General features: G+C 47.8%; 1 protein-coding gene across 1 annotated transcript in view; it reads right to left on the bottom strand.

Moving 5' to 3' along the window:
* Nucleotides 1–3,401: 3,401 nt before the first annotated feature.
* EMP2 (epithelial membrane protein 2) overlaps nt 3,402–18,791 on the bottom strand; it is a 52,139-nt gene continuing 36,749 nt past the window's right edge. The window contains exons 3-5 of the mRNA XM_003808291.5: nt 18,362–18,452; nt 12,703–12,849; nt 3,402–7,885 (exon numbers count right to left, since the gene is read on the bottom strand). Coding sequence (XP_003808339.1) covers nt 7,698–7,885; nt 12,703–12,849; nt 18,362–18,452 — 426 coding nt within the window. The 3' untranslated portion in view covers nt 3,402–7,697. The remainder of the gene's footprint in view (nt 7,886–12,702; nt 12,850–18,361; nt 18,453–18,791) is intronic.

Here is an 18,791-nt window from a genome sequence, read left to right on the forward strand (position 1 = left end):
GATGAAACAGAGTCTCACTCTGTTGCCCAGGCTGGAGTACAGCAGCAAGATCACGGCTCACTGCAGCCTTCACCTCCCAAGCTCAAGCAATCTTCCTGTCTAAGCCTTTCAAGTAGCTGGGACCACAGGCCTGCGCCACCATTCACAGCATTTTTTTTTTTTTTTGGTAGAAACAGTGTCTTGCTATGTGGCCCAGGCTGGTCTCAAACTCCTGGGCTCAAGCGATCCTCCCGTCTCACTCTCCCAAAGTGCTGGGATTACTGGTATGAGTCACCGTGCCCAACCATTTTCACAACTTTTTAAGAACACAAATTCTCAGCTTGTAAACCATATAAAAGCAAGTAATCTGCTAAGCCCTGCTATAAATGAAGGATCAATAGTGTGGCGGCAAAAAGCTAAGCAGAAGATAAGATGTATGGGATTCCAGCAAAAGATATGTTAGATCCTTTAGCATTTTTCATCAGACAGAGGGACAGGCATAGAGAGATAGCTCAGATTAGAAGGGCTTTGCAGTTATTGCCTCAAGGCTGCAGTAAAGCTCAGAGGCATGGGGCCAGGAATTCTGAGGCTCAAATTATTAGGCCCATCACATAAAAGCCATAGGCAGAACTACCTAGATAAGCCACTACTGGATTCCTGACTGTCAAAATCTCTGTGATAATAAATGTTTTGTGCTTTGAAAAAAAAACTTGAAGAAATTGGGTCGAGACAAGATCTTGCATGGCCAAAGGAACCCCATCTGTGACTGAGAAGAGCCTGTAACTATACAACCCTGAAAATTACCTCTGAGACACTAGGCCTCACACCCAGAGGAAGAAAGAAAGTTTCCGGCCAATGCACGCTTCGTTTGGCCGGGCGCGGTGGCTCACGCCTGTAATCCTAGCACTTTGGGAGGCAGAGGCGGGCGGATCACGAGGTCAGGAGATCGAGACCATCCTGGCGAACAAGGTGAAACACCATCTCTACTAAAAATACAAAAAAAAAAAAAAAAAATTAGCCGGGCGTGGTGGCGGCCGCCTGTAGTCCCAGCTACTCGGGAGGATGAGGCAGGAGAATGGCGTGAACCCGGGGGGCGGAGCTTGCAGTGAGCCGAGATCGCGCCATTGCACTGCAGCCTGGGAGACAGTGAGACTCCGTCTCAAAAAAAAAAAAAGAAAGAAAGGGCCTGCTCCACACTACCCATCTTAAATCTGACCACAGGGGACAGTGGATGAGGGAGATGGTTCCACTAAGCAGAACCAAGAGCAACAGATTGAGCAGCCACCAATCTCCCTCCCGCCAGGGAAGGGGCTTCCTGGTATTTGTGACCAATAATGAACCTGTGGCCACTGGACATTGGTTCTCTTCCTGTCCCTTTTCCAAGGGGACAATTCATGGTGACATCCTGTGCCTTTGTCTCCACTACATACTAGGGGCTTTTGAGAGGACATGATTGAACCTTTAGCCACCCATTACCAGGCCATAAGGAGCCCCAACTGGACTCGACTGAGATACAGCACATCACCCATCGCCCTGGAGTGGGAGCTGGAAGAGGAAACCGGTTGAGACTTCAGGTTAGATCCCTCTTGGGAAGGGGTTAGTTCATTTCACGAATGTATAAGAATTTTTATTTTTTGAAACAGAGTTTCTGTTACCCAGGCTAGAGTGCAGTGGAGTCATCACAGCTCACTGCAGCCTGGACCTCCCAAGCTCAAGCGATTCTCCACCTCAGCCTCCTGAGAAGCTGGGACTACAGGAGCACACCACCATGCCTAGCTAATTTTTTAGTTTTTATAGAGATGGGGTCTCGCTGTGCTGCCCACGCTGATCTCAGACTCCTGGCATCAAGTGATCCTTCTGCCTTCACTTCCCAAAGTGCTGGGATTACAGGCATCAGCCACTGCACCGCGACCCTCATGTTTGCATACTTTGATCTCACTCCTGACTCCAGCCAAGTACTGGGGCAATGATGAGTGAGTGTGTTACTCAAGACAGACTCATCAGAATCTAGCCCTGGAAACTTGAAACTGAGACTAATATTATCTAGATCAAGGCAGGGACTGAGTTCATCAAGGCGGCTCCCACTCCAGGGCGATGGGTGATGTGTTGTGATCTCAGTTGTGTCCAGCTGGGGCTCCTTATGGCCTGGTAATGGGTGGTAAAGCTTCAATCATGTCCTTCCAAAAGTTCCTAGTATGTAATGGAGACAAAGGCACAGGATGTCACCATAACACCTAGCACAATGCTTGTACCATTACAGCTACGCAAATATTTGGTGAATGAATGAATGAGAGGCTGATTTCCTGAATGGAAGAAATATGAAATTGAGTGTTCTGGGGTGATCACCATCCCCCAGCCATATGGACAAAAAAAAAAATCCAATCTAGAAACACAAAGAAGGCAGACAGTAGCCTCTGAAGATTTTAGTTTGTAAACCCTGTGTGACAGTATGGAAATGAGTGTTCTCAAGATACAAAGATAGTTTTTGCTACCTTTGGCATTCCTTAGATAAAAGCTAAAGGGATCTGTCTGTCTCTCTCTCTCTCTCCTTCTCTGTCTGAATTTTTCAGTTTTCAGCAGAATATGTGGTAGAAGATAGTCTCATTCCATCATGACCTCATCCTTTAAAGCAGAGGTCTTTATTAAATACAAATGAAATGAAAGAACACGATCTAGTAACAATGAACAGGAAGGTTAAAAAAACAAACAGGATCAGTCATTTGTGGGGATCCCTGAGAAGTGAAAATATGGGGCTGCTTGTTCAAATACGAAGAACTTTAAAGCCGGGCGCAGTGGCTCCCACCTGCAATCTCAATGCTTTTGGGAGCCAAGGTGGGAGGATCACATGAGCCCAGGAGTTCAAAACCAGCATAGGCAACAGACCCCCCGCCCCATAAAAGAATGAATGAATGGATAGATGAATGAACGAATACATACATTTTAGGAGCGTTCTTCTCCATGACTACGAAATATTTGTTTCTTGTAAGAATGTTCTACTTTATGCCGGACACAGTGAGTGGCTCACACCTGCAATCCCAGCAGTTTGGGAGGCCGAGGCAGGAGGATCGCTTGAGGCCAGGAGTTCTAGACCAGTGTAGGCAACACAGCGAGACTCTGTCTCTACAAGAAATACATATAAAATAATTTAAAATGGCACTAGCAGATCATTCTCCCAAGCATGGGGGCCTTGGATGCATGGAATTGTGTGCGACTACCCAGGCTGCAGGGCTGCAAAGCTGGCCCCATTAAAGAAGCAGAGGGAGATTGTCCAGTGATAAATTGTCCATTTATCAATTGCTTAGTGTAAAAACCATACATTATTATCTTGATGAGAAATCAGCTGACCCCCTGCCCCTCAAAATGGCAGCATTCTGCCCTAGATGTCATCACCGTTGGGAACATTAGAGTCTTGCTCTGGGCAATCTGGTTTTAAACTTTATTTTCCATGTACAGTTTCAGATTATACAAAACATAGAAAATGGACTATTTTAAAGGTACATTAAGTAGAAAGTTTCTAACTACCCTAAAATCACAAACCAAGATTCAAAATGAACCTCTAGGCCTTGCCCTAACATTTCCCCAACACCACAAAATTGTCCAACTTGCTCTATTGTAAGTAACCTTTAAACTATTAGCGAGTTTAGTAACATCCTGCAAGGCAGATTTTAAACTACGATACAGTTTCTATCTAGGCCATGGTGTTTAGTGTGTTTACAAACAGGCTTGGAGTTCTAGGTTTCTTCATCATCAGTGAACACAGAGCGTCCTAGAGCGCCAGCCTTTTCATGAGGGGTGTGCACAAAAGCACGCAAACTATAGCAGAGTGTGTGGGAGTGAGTAGGTCTCCGATGTTCCTGTATTCAGGTATATATATATACACATTCACACAGACCAACAAGTCAAGCATTCTCCAAACTCATTTGAACAGAGGCCCAAAATCATTTTAATGCAAATAACAAAATGAGTTAGTCTGTCTCCATCACATAGCCCCTCAATGAAAGAATTACAGTACTTTATAAAAATGTCATAAAATGCGCAAACTACAGTTCCTTCAAATACAGTTGATGCTATCTTTGGTCCTAATATGTGCTTCTTGGATGTCTACTAATTTTGTTGTTGTTATTGTTCTTGAATAACTGGTAATAAGCACCAAGTGAGGGCTGATTCTATCTACAGGTAAGAAGCTTGGATGTTTTCTCCCTGATTTTGTCATTTCTTTCCAATTTCCCCAATGCATGTCATACAGCAGGGAAGAGGCATCTCTCATGTCTCAAAAAAGCTTAATGGCACAGGTGGATGTGGGCACTGAATGTTGTACTGTAGTGGCAACCAGCCGGGAAAATCCATAGGATCATTTCAGACCGCATTCAACACAGATACTCATGTAGCCCCGACGTTTCTTGTGAAGGGAATTGATGTATTGCTTGAGGGGGTCGATCTCTGGTTCTAAGGTGTTTTGTTTGTTTCCATTGTGACTACCAGAAAATTATAGAAGGCCAGACGCAGTGGCTCATGCCTGTAATCCCAGCACTTTGGAAGGCTGAGGTGGGTGGATCACCTGAGGTTGGGAGTTCGAAACCAGCCTGACCAACATGGAGAAACCCCATCTCTACTAAAAATACAAAAATTAGCTGGGCATGGTGGGACATGCCTGTAATCCCAGCTACTCGGGAGGCTGAGGCAGGAGAATCACTTGAACCCAGGAGGCAGAGGTTGCGGTGAGCCAAGCTGGTGACACTGCACTCCAGCCTGGGCAACAAGAGCAAAACTCAGTCTCAAAAAAAAAAAAAAGAAAGAAAAAGAAAAAAGAAAATTATAGAAAAGCCACCAAGGTAGAAAGTTTCAAGGGAACTTAAGATTCAACTTCCTCCATGAGCTTGGGTAGCATCCTGTTAACTCTAGGGGTGTAAGCCACATTCTTGCCCACAATATGACTAGTGACAGTATCTCATGGAGGCAGGAGGTGACATTTGTCCTGTCTCTGGCCCCAGGTCACCCTGTACTGCATTGGTGGCTTCTCCATAGGGAGGGGGTCCTATCTCATAGACTCCAAACTTCATGATGGCAGGGAGGATATCTGGATTTGCTCACCCCTGTATTTTCAGAGCCTCACACAGTGCCTGGAACATGGTAAACATTTAATACTATCTGTCAAAAACAAATGAATGAAAGAGTAGATGGAAAGAGCCAATCCTGCATTGAAGAGATATCCATGGTGGCCCTAAAACTACTCAAACCAGATGTCTCTTCAGCTCCACTGGAACTGAGCTGATGGCACACCACCACTCCACTCAGCAGAAGGTCAAGTGCAAAAGTATTTAAATAGCACGAGGTCCCACACCCCATCCCAGGACAGCCCCCAGCATCCTGCTCCAACATAAGCAGAAAAAGACAATGAGGTGCAAAGAGCTTATCTCCTGGGATGGTTCCTGGGTGGTCTGCATTGCCACACAGCACACCATGCTTTGATCCTGAAGGACAAGGCCCCAAAAGCCCTATTTCTCAGCACAGTCTTAAAATCACCTGGAAATCATTCACCCAGACCCTCTGAATCAGCCTGTCCCAAGCGGCACGGGAACCCCTAAAGCTTGAAAACTCCAGCTCTATGGGACCCTCTCACCGCATTTACTGTCGGGACCATGGGCCCCTCCACAGACATGTTTTCTGGGTGTTACACAGACAGGTACTGCCCAATAACTGTCATCTGCACGAACTGAATGGAGCTATATTTAGACTGATCTAAATGCCTAAATGCCTCCAGGAGCATTTAATAATAGGCACGCGTAAAGCAGCCTCCCTCCCATGCCACGGGCCTCGATTTTAAATCGTTTTATTTTTGAGATGGAGTCTCAGACTGTCGCCTGGGCTGGAGTGCAGTGGTGAATCTCGGCTCACTGCAACCTCCGCCTCCCAGGTTCAAGCGATTCTCCTGCCTCAGCCTCCCAAGTAGCTGGGATTACAGGCACCTGCCACCACGCCTGGCTAATTTTGTTGTATTTTCAGTAGAGACAGGGTTTCACCATGTTGGCCAGGCTGGTCTTGAACTCCTGACCTTGTGATCCACCTGCCTCAGCCTCCCAAAGTGCTGGGATTACAGGTGTGAGCCACCGCACCCAGCGGATTTTGAATTCTTAGTGATGTTCTTTGCAGCCTCCATCACAGTGTGTAATTAGTTTCTTTTCTTTTTTTTCTTTTTTTGAGATGGAGTCTCACTCTGTCACCCAGGCTGGAGTGCAGTGGCACGGTCTCGGCTCACTGCAACCTCCGCCTCCCAGTTCAAGTGATTCTCCTGCCTCAGCCACCTGACAGCTGGGATTACAGGCATACACCACCATGCCCAGCTCATTTTTGTATTTTTAGTAGAGACAGGTTTCACCATTTTGGCCAGGCTGGTCTTGAACTCCTGACCTCAGGTGATCCACCCGCCTCAGCCTCCCAAAGTGCTGGGATTACAAGCATGAGCCACTGTACCCAGCCAGTTTTTCTAATTAAGTTTTAATCTGTCTCCTCCACTAGGCCATGAGCCCTAGGAGGAGATTGTCTCGAGAGGGTATCCCCTGTGCCTGGCACATGCATGCAAGTTATGATTTATGTTGATGAATGAATGAATGAATGAATGAATGAATGGTGGATGGGTCCTCTGAGGCTCTAGAAATAGGGGTGAGAGGCCAGCCAGGTATAGCATAAAGGGCTGGACAAGAAGGGAGAGGCCTTCTAGGATAAGATGGGAAGGAGGCTGTACCCCACACCCTGAAGGTGTCTATGAGTTCACATGGCTCAGGAATGGAGTTTGGGGGCCCTAGATGTAGACAGCTGTGGCGATGGAGGCCAAGGTTTTGGCCTGCTGTGGGGGTTACATTCACCTCCCCATCTCCACATGATGACATCCTAGCATTTATGAGGCAGCTCTGCTGACCTGGCCCAGGCACCGTGGTCCCCAACTTCAACGCATCTGAAGTGTTGCCCAGGGAGCGCATTAGAAATGCAGATTCCCTGGCCCCATCCCTTGAAGACTCTGATTCTGTAGGTCTGGGGTGAGGGGGGGCGCTGTAGGTTTTGCCTAAAGATGAATCTAAATCTGGCACGCAGGTAAAGGATCACCATTCCTAAGGCAAGCAGGTGACACTGTCGGCAAATTGAGGTGAGACTTTTTCTGACCCACCCCAATACCAGAGGGTTGGTTGGGCTCTGGTTTGGACACAGACAGAATGCCAGGGACTACACCTGCTTCTCACTTGGAACTTGGGTGAAACCTCTCAGGAAGCTGTCATTCTTCTCCTATACCCCACCTCACCCTCTTCCACCCACCACTAGCAGAGAGATTCGGGAGGGGCTTGGGCCAGCTGAAACCCATAGGAAGCACGTCCCCAGAGACCCAGCTTTCCCAGCCTCTCATCTCCTCCCATCACAGCCCCATGGTTAAGAAATGTCCTGCCGAGTGCTTTTGGATTTGAGCATTGCTGGATTTTTGCTTGTGTCTTGTTGAGACTTTTGAGTGGGCAGCAGTTCTGAATACCAGCCTTCATAGTCTATTCTCTGATCTCAAGAATGCAAAAACTCTTCTCTCTTTTGGATTTTTTTTTCTTTTTTCTTTTTTTTTGGCTTTTAAAGGAAACAATACGTTTGCTAGAAAAACCTCAAAAAATAATGATTATATACAAAATGGTTATCTGAAAGTGGATTCTGTACTGCAGCAGAAGCAACCCAGCTCCGGAACTCTATTTGCGCTTCCTCAGTATCAGGTACATCATGCCGCTGATGAAGGTGCAGGCGAAGGCCACCCACGCCAGGATGTAGGAGTAGCCGTAGCTGCCTTCTCTGGTCACGGGATAGAATTTCGCATTTTTGTGGTGAATGTCTTCACGCCTGTCTGTATAAATGGAGGCCGCAATCATGACACACAGACCTGTCAGGAAGAAAGGTGAATTTTCAATAAATCATGGACCACAGTGCACCCTGGGTAGCCCAGGGGCATACGGCCAGAGTTGAAGACAAACTTCAGCTTTTATTCTTTGTTTATTATTATTTTGTTGTAGAGACAGGATTTTGCCATGTCACCCAGGCTGGTCTTGAACTCCTGAGCTCAAGCAATCCTCCTGCCTCGGCCTCCCAAAGTGCTGGGATTACAGACGTGAGCCACCGCGTGCAGCCTTAAGCTCTTATTATTAATAGGTATTTATTTTAGTCTATTGGAAAAATTACAACTGATATTTTGTGGAAGGATATTGTCACCTACCCTGTAGCTATTTTGCTTCCCATTCTGGCTAACTAAACCCAGTTTTGTTTGGGCAGCCACATCACCAACCCAGAGGGTGAACATAATTTGTCTAAGCCAGAGGTCCACAGACGTACCCTGTAAAGGGCCAGACAGTAAGCAGTTTAGGTTTTCTGTGGGCCATGGTCACACAAGTCTGCCACAGTAGCATGACATCACCTATAGACAATACAAAAATGAATAATAGTGGCAGTGTTACAATAAGATTTTATTTACAAAAACATGTGGCACGCCAGATTTGACCTATGGGCCATAGTTTGCCAACCTTCTTCTTGGCAATCTGGTTCCTGTTTACTTGTTATAGCTGATGGGTCAGTATGTATCCCAGTTCTGACCACAGAAAACCTTCAGTGAAAAATATGACTCCCTGGGCCGGACACGGTGACTCATGCCTGTAATCCCAGCACTTTGTGAGGCCAAGGTAGGTGGGTCACCTGAGGTCAGTAGTTCCAGACCAGCCTGGCCAACATGGTGAAACCCCGTCTCTACTAAAAATACAAAAAATTAGCCGGGTGTGGTGGTAGGTGCCTGTAATCCCAGCTACTAGGGAGGCTGAGGCAGGAGAATCGCTTTAACTCACGAGGCAGAGGTTGCAGTGAGCCAAGATCGCACCACTGCACTCCAGCCCGCACAACAGCAAAAACTTCCTCTCAAAAAAAAAAGAAAAATATGACTGCCTGAAAAGAGAGCAATGAGGGAGGAGAAAGCTTTTTTAAATTGCTCTCCTTTCTCTTGCTGACTGCTTTAAATATTGTCGGGGCAGGATGAAATATCTGGAGTTGCAGCAAACTTTTTGGAGCCACGAAGGGGTCAACACCAACACTAAAGATGACAGAATAGAAGGATGGAGTGAGCGGAAGTGCTTGACGCAGATGCTGCTAAATCAGCTCTAGAAACTTTTCTACCTCCAGAGTACTTGTTATGTAAAAATAGTAACTATCTTTGTGGCTGAAATCACAGTTAATTCGATTTTCTCTCACATAAGGCCAAAAGCACCCTAATTTTAGTACTTGTCGTCCTTGGCTGGGTGCGTTGGATCATGCCTGTAATCCCACCACTTTGGGAGGTTGAAGCGGGCAGATCACTTGAGCCCAGGAGTTCGAGACCAGCCTGGCCAACATAGCAAAACCTCACCTCTACTAAAAACACAAAAATTAGCTGGGTGTGATGGTGCACACCTGTAGTCCCAGCTACTTGGGAGGCTGCGGCACGAGAATCGCCTGAACCCGGAAGGCGGAGGTTGCAGCGAGCCACTGCACTCCAGCTTGGGTGACAGAGCGAAACCCTATCTCAAAAAATAAAAAAAGAAATACTTGCTGTCCCAATATTTACAGACATTAGAGCTAAGATGAGGTTAGGTTCTGTGGTTTTCCTTGGGGGACCTATCTCTCTCCTGGCCAGGCAGTTTTGGTGGGACTATCCTTCAAGATGCTCAGACATTCTCTGGCCAGGGGCCAAGCGCGTAGACAATCTCCGCCAATCAGACTCTCACTCCTGGAAACCTGAGTCTAAACAGTGACCCCGTCAGGGTTCCTTGATTCTGACAGCACCTCCCTGGAGCCGCTGCCTATCAGTTGCTGGTGCCTGGATCTTCTTTCCAAGACCTGGTTTTTCAGCTTTTCCTTTGATTCTTGCAGGCTACCCCCAGAATCCCATCTCTCACATGAGTTAGAGTATCTGCTGCTTGCGTCTAAAGATCCCTGCCTGATACAGCATTAAACACTCTGCAGTTTGAAGCGGAACAGGGAGGGCCAGGTCTTTGGACCAGAAAATGGCCACAGGAGTTGGGGAGAATGGGATGCTATGCAAAGAAAATGGGAAGACGTGACTTTCATATTAAAATATGGGGGAATTTTCATATATGTGAAAATTTATATATATAAAATTCCTAAATACATATATTAGGGTAATCAATTTTGACTAAGCAGCCTTACAGATCAACAGACAAACATAGACAATAACAGAAAATAAACTTCAGAAGCTGGGTGCGGTGGCTCATGCTCGGAATCCCAACACTTTGAGAGGCTGACGCTGGCAGATTGCGAGACCAGCCTGCACAACATAGTGAAACCCCATCTCTACAAAAATTAGCCAGGCATAATGGCACATGTCTGTAGTCCCAGTTCCTTGGGAGGCTGAGGTGGGAGCATTGCTTGAGCCCTGGAGGCCGAGGCTGCAGTGAGCCATGATCACGCCACTGTACTTCAGCCTGGGCAACAGAGTAACCACCCAAGTCCCCCCACCCCAAGTTAAATGACAGGATTCAATTGCCTTTAATGGGGTCGGTGAGGGTGGGGGGTCCATGCCTCTAACTGGCAGATACAGAGACAGTAAAGGAGGGGGATCAGACACCTCCTACCTCGCCCAGGGTCCTTGGGAAGAACGCGTTCTCCCTTTAGGCCTCATTTGTTCTGGCTTGTTGCTCTCCAACGCTTGGCTCAGGGACAGGAGTACAAATCCCCAGGCTGTAACCCAGCAGATGCTGATTCAAGAGGGCAGGCTGGGGCCTTGGGAGTCTGCACTTTAGAAAGGTCCCCGGAAGGACTGTGGTGGACTTGGGGGGTTCTCAAGATCAAGTGACCCTCTGGAGTCTTTTGCACTTGAAAACACTCTCATTCTCCACCTGTACCTAGAAGTGGTGGTACCTGGCTGTCCAGTAAAAGTGCCCCAAGGGGAGGGGACGCTGAGTGTGACCAACCACCCCACTTTGCCCTGGACTGGGGTTTCCTAGGATGCGGGACTTTCAGTGTTTTTATTTTATATTGTATTGTATTGTATTCTACTCTATTTATTTTATTATTTTTTCAAGGAAGAGTCTCACTGTATCCCTCGGGCTGGAGTACAGTGGTGCTATGGTTTGGCTGTGTCCCCACCCAAATCTCACCTTGAATTGTAATAATCCCCACATGTCAAGGACGGGGCTAGGTGGAGATCATTGAATCATGAGGGCGGTTCCCCCATACTGTTCTTGTGGTAGTGAGTAAGTCTCACAAGATATGATGGTTTTATAAATGGGAGTTCCCCTGCACACACTCTCTTTCCCGCTGCCATGTAAGCCCTTTTGTTCTTCCTTTGTCTTCCGCCATGACTGTGAGCCTCCCCAGCCATGTGGAACTGTGAGTCCATTAAGCCTCTTTCCTTTACAAATTACCCAGTCTCGGGTATGTCTTTATTAGCAGCATGAGAATGGACTAATACAAGTGGTACAGCACCCCACAGCTCACTGCAGCCTTCCTCTCAGGCTCAAATGATCTTCCACTCCAGCCTCCCAAGTAGCTGGGACTACAGGTGTGCTCCGCCATGCTTGGCTAATTTTTTTTCTTTTTGTATAGAGGAGGTCTCACTACGTTGCCCAGGCTGGTCTTGAACTCCTGGGCTCAAGCAGTCCTCCTGCATGGGCCTCCCAAAGTGCTCCTGCACCAGACCGGGACTTTCAGTTTTAAAACAGAGGATGGTCCCAGGCAAACTAGAACAAGTTGTCACTGCACTGCACTGATGACACGTCTCAGGGTCATCCTGAGGGCATGGCAGGTTTGGACTTGACCCTGGCCCGGGAGGTGGAGGGCTGGAAGGAGGTGGCAGTTAGAGTGGTTAGGGCCAAGCAGCCTAAGTTGGCTCCCACACCCAGATTTCTTGCCTTCACCAAGCCACTCGTTAACTCCTGATTGGAAAGCACCCTAGAAGGGACTTCTGTATTTTGTCATCAGAAAGCTTTAAATCGTCACTGACAAACAACAAATGATCATGGTGTGGCTTCTGACTTCTGATCTGACTTAAGCCTTGCTAAAATTCCTAAGTAGAAAAAAATGCTCTGAGACCTCTGCTTCCTCCAAGTTCCTCCAGGACTGAGGCTGTGCCTTGTTCATCTCTTGAGCCCCTGCAGCCAGCACAGGCCTGGTGCAACGTGGGCACCTCTGTCACCCACCAGCTTGAAACCTGTTGATGGCTTCCCATCAGCTTAGAACAAAGACCCCAAATCCTTTCTATGGCCTGCAAGACTCCATGGGGCATGGCCCTGCCCGCCCTGCTGGTTCACTTCCCACTGCACTCCAGCCCCACTGGGCAGCTCTCCGTCCCTCCTATCACAGGGCTTCCGTCATGCTGTTCCCTCTACCCAGGACACTGTTCCCTCCTCTCTCTATTGAGACACAACACTGTCGACAGCAACTCCTACTCACCCTCCAGATCCTCTGGCTTCATGTCTCCAGGATGCCTTCCCTGGACTCCCAACTCAATCCAAACTCCCAAATATAAAGGTCCCACTGTGGTACAGCATGCATGCGCCCACACACACACACACATGCAAACACACACCGGCACACAGCACCGCGCGGCTGCCAATTTCTCCTTTCCAAATTCTCCCTCCTCCTGGCTTCCCTCCTGGCGGCTGGGAAGGGAGTGCTTATTCCAGAAAGCCCCTTGTTAGGGAAGCCCGTTGATGTACTTACATGACATTAGCTGGATGATGGAGGTTAGGACAAACCTCTCTCCCTGCTTCAGGCGGAAGAGCTGGAGCACGAAGATGAAGAAGGCGATGCAGCAGAGAATGGTGGAGAGGATCATGGTGGCCTGGACTGCCTGCAGCGTGGAGTACTCTGCGGGAAAAGGGCAGGGGCGCAGGACTGAGGACCTTGGCCAGCCGGCACTGCGGGGTACACAGTGACCGCAGCAGCTCCAGAGTAGGGGTGACAGGAGGCAAACAGGAAGGGGTTCAGGCAGTCGTCTACATGGTCTGAGCACAAGGGCAGCCAAGGAGTCTTCCAGACCCCCTGCCCTTCACCTCCAGTGTCCATTTGACTGGACAATCCTCGACCCCCTTATCTGGAAGACGAGGCAAGAACCACCTGCTCTGCATTCTTCCTGGTCTGGGTCACAGATCCCACATGCTTGGCTCATGGACAGGGGAATCTTTTGAAGGACAAACCTCAGGTTCCAACATGGTAGATTGTGACTCAAGAAATCAGGATGGGGTCTTGGGGGTCTCCATTTTAGAGAGGGATTCCCATGGACTCAGGGCTCATGGGACTGTGACCTTGTGAAGTGCTCTGTGGACTCCATAGTAGCCTGTAGGTATCGGAGGCTGATCTTCACGGTCACTGCTTACAAAGAGGAGGAAAGCTCCTTTCTTTTCAGGTCAGCCTTAACAGAGACTGGGGTATGAAGGTTTGGGGCTCAGTACAGAGAAGTTTCAGTGGAGAAGGGAGGCCTAGGGTGGAGGGTGTCACATGGGGGCAGGTCACAGTGAGGCTATGTGTAGAAAGCTATGTGGCCATAGGGAAGGCATCCTGCACATGGGTTACCTTCGTGGGCCTCAGTTTCCTCACCTGTAAAATGGGGATATAGATATATTTTTTGAGACAGGGTCTCACTCTGACATCCAGGCTGGAGTGTAGTGGCACAACCGTAGCTCACTGCAGCCTTGAACTCTTGGGCCCAAGTGATCCTCCTGCCTCAGCCTCCTGTGTAGCTGGGACTACAGGCATGTCTGGCTAATTTTTAAAAAATTTTTGTAGGGATGGAGTCTCGCTATGTTGCTCACGGTGGTCTTGAACTCTAAAATGGGGATACTAATAGCTCCTTCCTCATCGGGCTGGGAAGGGAGAGTAAACTCCTACATAAGGGGGTTTGGAGGGTGCAGGCAAGGTGGGAGTCCTGTGTAAGAGCTGAATGCTGAATGTTACCACCAGGATGAGGCCAAAAGATAAGGTGAGGGGACAGCGTCCACGCTGCACAGAAAATCTAAGGACACGCCTTCCTTTTCTTTTTCTTTCTGTCTTTTTTTCCCTTCAATTTTGCAGTTTTGCCTGAAAACTCACTGGAGTGAACATAAGTGGTAAGTACTTAATGAAACGTCTAGAGCTGTGGATTTAATCCATTCTGGCTACAGATTATGGTTACTTGGAGAGCATCTAGCCTTTCCCCCAGTTCCTTATGGGGAGCGAAAGGAGTCAGACTGGCTCCCCCACTATGACACACACCACATGACCCCATTCCCATGAGGCCCAGGAACAGGTGGAAGTGAGTTATAGTGACAGAAGTCAGAAGTGGTTGCCCTCGGGGCAGAAAGCAGTAGCAACTGTGTGGAAGGGGGCCCGAGGAACTTTCTGGAGAGTTGGCAATGTTCTCTGTCTTCTTTTGGATGGTGGTTACATGGGTGTTTATACGATTGTCAAAACCCACCAAACTGAGCCCTTAAGAAGCCTGCGTTTCCTTGTTTGTAAATTATAACTCCATTAAAAAAAAGAAAAAGAAAAAGAAAACCCAGCAGGCTCTACTGAGATGAAATAAATCAGAACGTCGGGCATTGAGAGCGGGCACGAGGGCTTCGTAAAGCCACCGAGGGAATTCCAACATGGAGCCCAAGTGGTGACCCTCTGGCTTACAGCAGTACTTCCCAAATCTGCCCAATCCCAGGGATCACCTGGGATTGCTTATTAAAAATACAGATTCTTAGGCCTCTCCCCCTGGAGATTCTGCTACCATTGTCCTGGAGTGGGCACCAGGAATCTGTATTTTCAGCAACAAGTGACCCATGATGGGGCAAATGGGGAAAACATGTCTTTGGGGGAAAGGATGAATAGATGTTCCTAGAACAGGGTTTCTCAAAGCTGGGAGGGGGTGCAGGATGTGCCTGCCAGGCAGCCCCTGAGACGGGTGTATGTGGAACCCAATGAGGACAGGAAACTACACAAATTCACGGAATGAGAGGGATGCTCACTTTGCTCAGTTTAAATTCCTCTAAGGGCTGGGCATGGTGACTCACGCCTGTAATCCCAGCAGTATGGGAGGCAGAGGCAGGTGGATCACCTGAGGTCAGGAGTTTGAGACCAGCCTGGCCAATATGGCAAAACCCTGTCTCTACTAAAAATACAAAAATTAGCTGGGTGTGGTGGCACATACCTGTAATCCCAGCTACTTGGGAGTTTGAGGCAGGAGGATGGCTTGAACCCAGAAGGCGGGGACTGCAGCGAACAGAGATTGCGCCACTGCACTCCAGCCTGGGTGACAGAGCGAGACTCTGTCTCAAAAATAAATAAATAAATAAATAAATAAATAAATAAATAAATAGATTTCTCTAAGGACCTCAAGGAGGAGTTCTCCACCAGCTGCTTTTGTGCTTTAAAAACACCCGCTAATATCTGGGTGTTTGGGGTTGTTTGTTTTTTAACATGAAAAGGACCAGAAACAGGCTTAGAGGCTTCAGGAGGGAAGTGTGTCTGCCCAGACTTTGATAACATCATTGGGCTTTCCATCTAGTATTTTCAGAAAGCTTCCCTTCTTTTATGGCAAGTGATACTAGTTTATATGAGTGATAACACTCATGGGAGGGATGTGACATTCTCTTTAACATAGACTTATGGTTTGGGAGGCCATAGTGGGTGAAGTGGGAGAATCGCTTGAGCTCAGGAGTTCAAGACCAGCATGGGCAACATGGTAAAACCCTGTCTCTACAGAAAATACAAAAATTAGCCAGGTGTGGTGGCACACATCCATAATCCCAGCTACTGGGGAGGCTGAGGTGGGAGGATCACTTGAACCTGGGGGGCAGAGGTTACAGTGAGCTGTGATTGCACCACTGCACTCCAGCCAGAGTGACAAAGCGAGACCCTGATTCAAACGGAAAAAAAAAAAAAAGAAAATAGATTTATGGGTGAGTGCAGAGGCTCATGCCTATAAACCCCAGCACTTTGGGAGGCCAAGGTGGGAGGATCACTTGAAGCCAGGCATGAAAAACCAGCCTGGGCAACATAGCAAGACCCTGTCTCCACTAAATAAATACAGGAGATTTATGTACAGAAAAGTGGGCTATTTTAAAAGTAAACTTTTTAAAGTAAAAAAAGTTGGCAAACTTTTTCAGTAGAGGGACAGACAGTGAATATTTTAGGTTTTGTGAACCATATGGTCTCTTGTCGAATGTTCTTTTTGTTTTGTTTTTAGGGGTGTGTGTGTGTGTGTGTGTGTGTGTGTAAACAACTTTCAAAAATGTAAAAACTGTTCTTAGCTCCCGGGCCAAACAAAAACAGGCCTTGGACTGAATTTGGCCAGCGGTTCGCCAACCCCTGTTTTAAAGAAAAATAAGTGAATAATCCCATGTGGAGGATTCAGAAAAACAGCCACAGAGCACAGCAAGCCCTCCCAGCTGGCCTTGCACACTGGCGACAGCTGGGGCTTGCAGAGCACAGGGAAGGAGGGCTGTTCCCAGGGCCAGAGGTTAGCATGGCAGAATAACAGACGAGACGGAAGGGAGCACCGATGGTATTCCGTGGTTAAGGGCACTGGCTTTAGAGCTGGTCACACCTAGACTGGAATCCTGCCGCCATCATTCGCTCCTGGCTATGTGGCCTTGGGTAACTTAACTGCTCTCTGCCTCAGTTTCCCCATCTTAAAATGGGGCCTATGGTCCCTGCCTGATGGGGCTATGAGATCACCTATGTAAAGGACTTAGACCCATGCCTCACAGTAAACTTTAAGTAAATGGTGCCTTCTACTGGTATTTTTGCTGCTTTTATGATGAATATGGATATTGTTACTGAGTGTGGTGAGAATCTGGGACCCAGGGAGTAGGCTCCTTTGCTCCCTAATAGGATTGTCAGATTTGGCAAACAAACCAAAACAAACACAAAGACAGGATGCCCAGTACATGAATATCCGATGGACAACAAATAAATTTTAGGAGAGGCATGGTGGCTCCTCCTCCTCCTTTAGGCTGAGGTGGGCAGATCTCTGGAGCCCAGGAGTTCGAGACCAGCCTGGGCAACATGGTGAAACTCCATCTCTACAAAAATTACAAAAATTAGCTGGGCATGGTGGTGAGTGCCTGTAGTCCCAGCTACTTGAGAGGCTGAGATGGGAGGATCACTTGAGCCCGGGAGGTCAAGGCTGCAGTGAGTCGTGATTGCACCACTGCACTCAAGCCTGGGTGACAGAGTGAGACCCTGTCTCAAAAACAAACAAAAAAAACCCAAAAAACTAAACTCCCCCCCCTCACCAACAAAACCAAATATTTTTTAGCATAAGTATGTCCCATCTTATATTAATATTTGGGCCATAGTCATACTAAAAAAGAGTACTTATTGTTTATCTGAAATCTCTAATTTAACCGGGTATACTGTATTTTATCAGGCAACTGGGATCCCAAAGTATCTATTTCATCAGTTCTATGAGGAAAAACAGAACCATTCACTTCATAATGAAAAACAGTGGTTAGCATGTTTTTGAATGGGATTTTCTGTATTTTAAAGCCTTTTCATGTATTTTAGCTCATTGAAGAGGTGGGCACAGCAAAGGCATCATTATTACTTCTGTTCTACAGCTGAGGATGTTGAAATTGACATGCCCAATGCAAGGCTACACAGCTTGTCTAGGAACGGAAGCCAGATCTTGGATTTTTGTTTGTTTTTGAGACAGGGTCTCACTCTGTCACCCAGGGTGGAGCGCAGTGGCGTGATCTCGGCTCACCGCAACCTCCGCCTCCTGGATTCAAGCAATTCTCTTGCTTCAGCCTCCTCAGTGGCTGGGATTACAGGCGTGCACCACCACGCCCAGCTAAGTTTTGTATTTTTAGTAGAGATGGGGTTTCGCCATATTGACCAGGCTGGTCTCAAACTCCTGACCTCAAGTGATCCATCCGCCTCTGCCTCCCAAAGTGCTGGGATTACAGGCATGAGCCACTGAGCCCTGCCAGATCTCGGATTTCTTACTGCTGGACAGGGAAAAGTGACTGGAGAGTAAATTATGGTCTCTGAGCCCATTTAGAGGCAAGGCTTGGATAAAAAAAGAAGGGAAGAGAAAATTCTAGATGAGAGCTGAAGCTGGAGAAAGGATGAGAACGGGAAACTCGGCTGTGCCAAGAGGCAGAGAAGAGAAGGCATGAGGTCCAACTTAGCTGGAGTTGGTCTCCCTCCAGCCTCCGGCTTCTCCACACCCCTGGCATCTCCAGCTTGTGCTGTCCTCCGCTCCAGCACACACTGAGAAAACGCGGCCAGGCCCACCGGAGTATGCAGTGAGTGGAGGAGAGGGTACGGAGTCGGGGAACCCGAAGCCTCACTCCTGACCATTCCTTCCTCCCTCAGTGCTTCTCAGTCAGCTTCCTTCATTCACACTTACCTTGAAAGCTGTCATTGATGACTGTGCAATTCGTGTTGTTGGTACATATTCTCCAGACATCTGCAAAAAACTCATCTCCTACCCACCAGGCCTGTAACACAAAATGGAAATAGAGAAAGGCCATCCGTTCATGATGCAAACACTGACTGCTAATTAGGCACGAGGCATGGTGGGCTTCCGGGATTCTCAAACTGCAACACATGTGAGAATTGCCTGAGGAGCTTATTCTAATGCAGACTGACTCAGGAGGTCTGGGGTGGGGACTGGGACTCTGCATTTCTTTCTTTTCTATTTATTTATTTTTTTGAGACAGGGTCTTGCTCTGTCATCCAGGCTGGAGGGCAGTGGCACAGTCTTGGCTCACTGCAGCCTCCATCTCTTGGGCTCGAGCAATCCTCCCACCTCAGCCTCCTGAGTATCTGGGACTACA

This window comes from Pan paniscus, chromosome 18, assembly GCF_029289425.2.
Source record: "Pan paniscus chromosome 18, NHGRI_mPanPan1-v2.0_pri, whole genome shotgun sequence".
Taxonomy (NCBI): domain Eukaryota; kingdom Metazoa; phylum Chordata; class Mammalia; order Primates; family Hominidae; genus Pan; species Pan paniscus.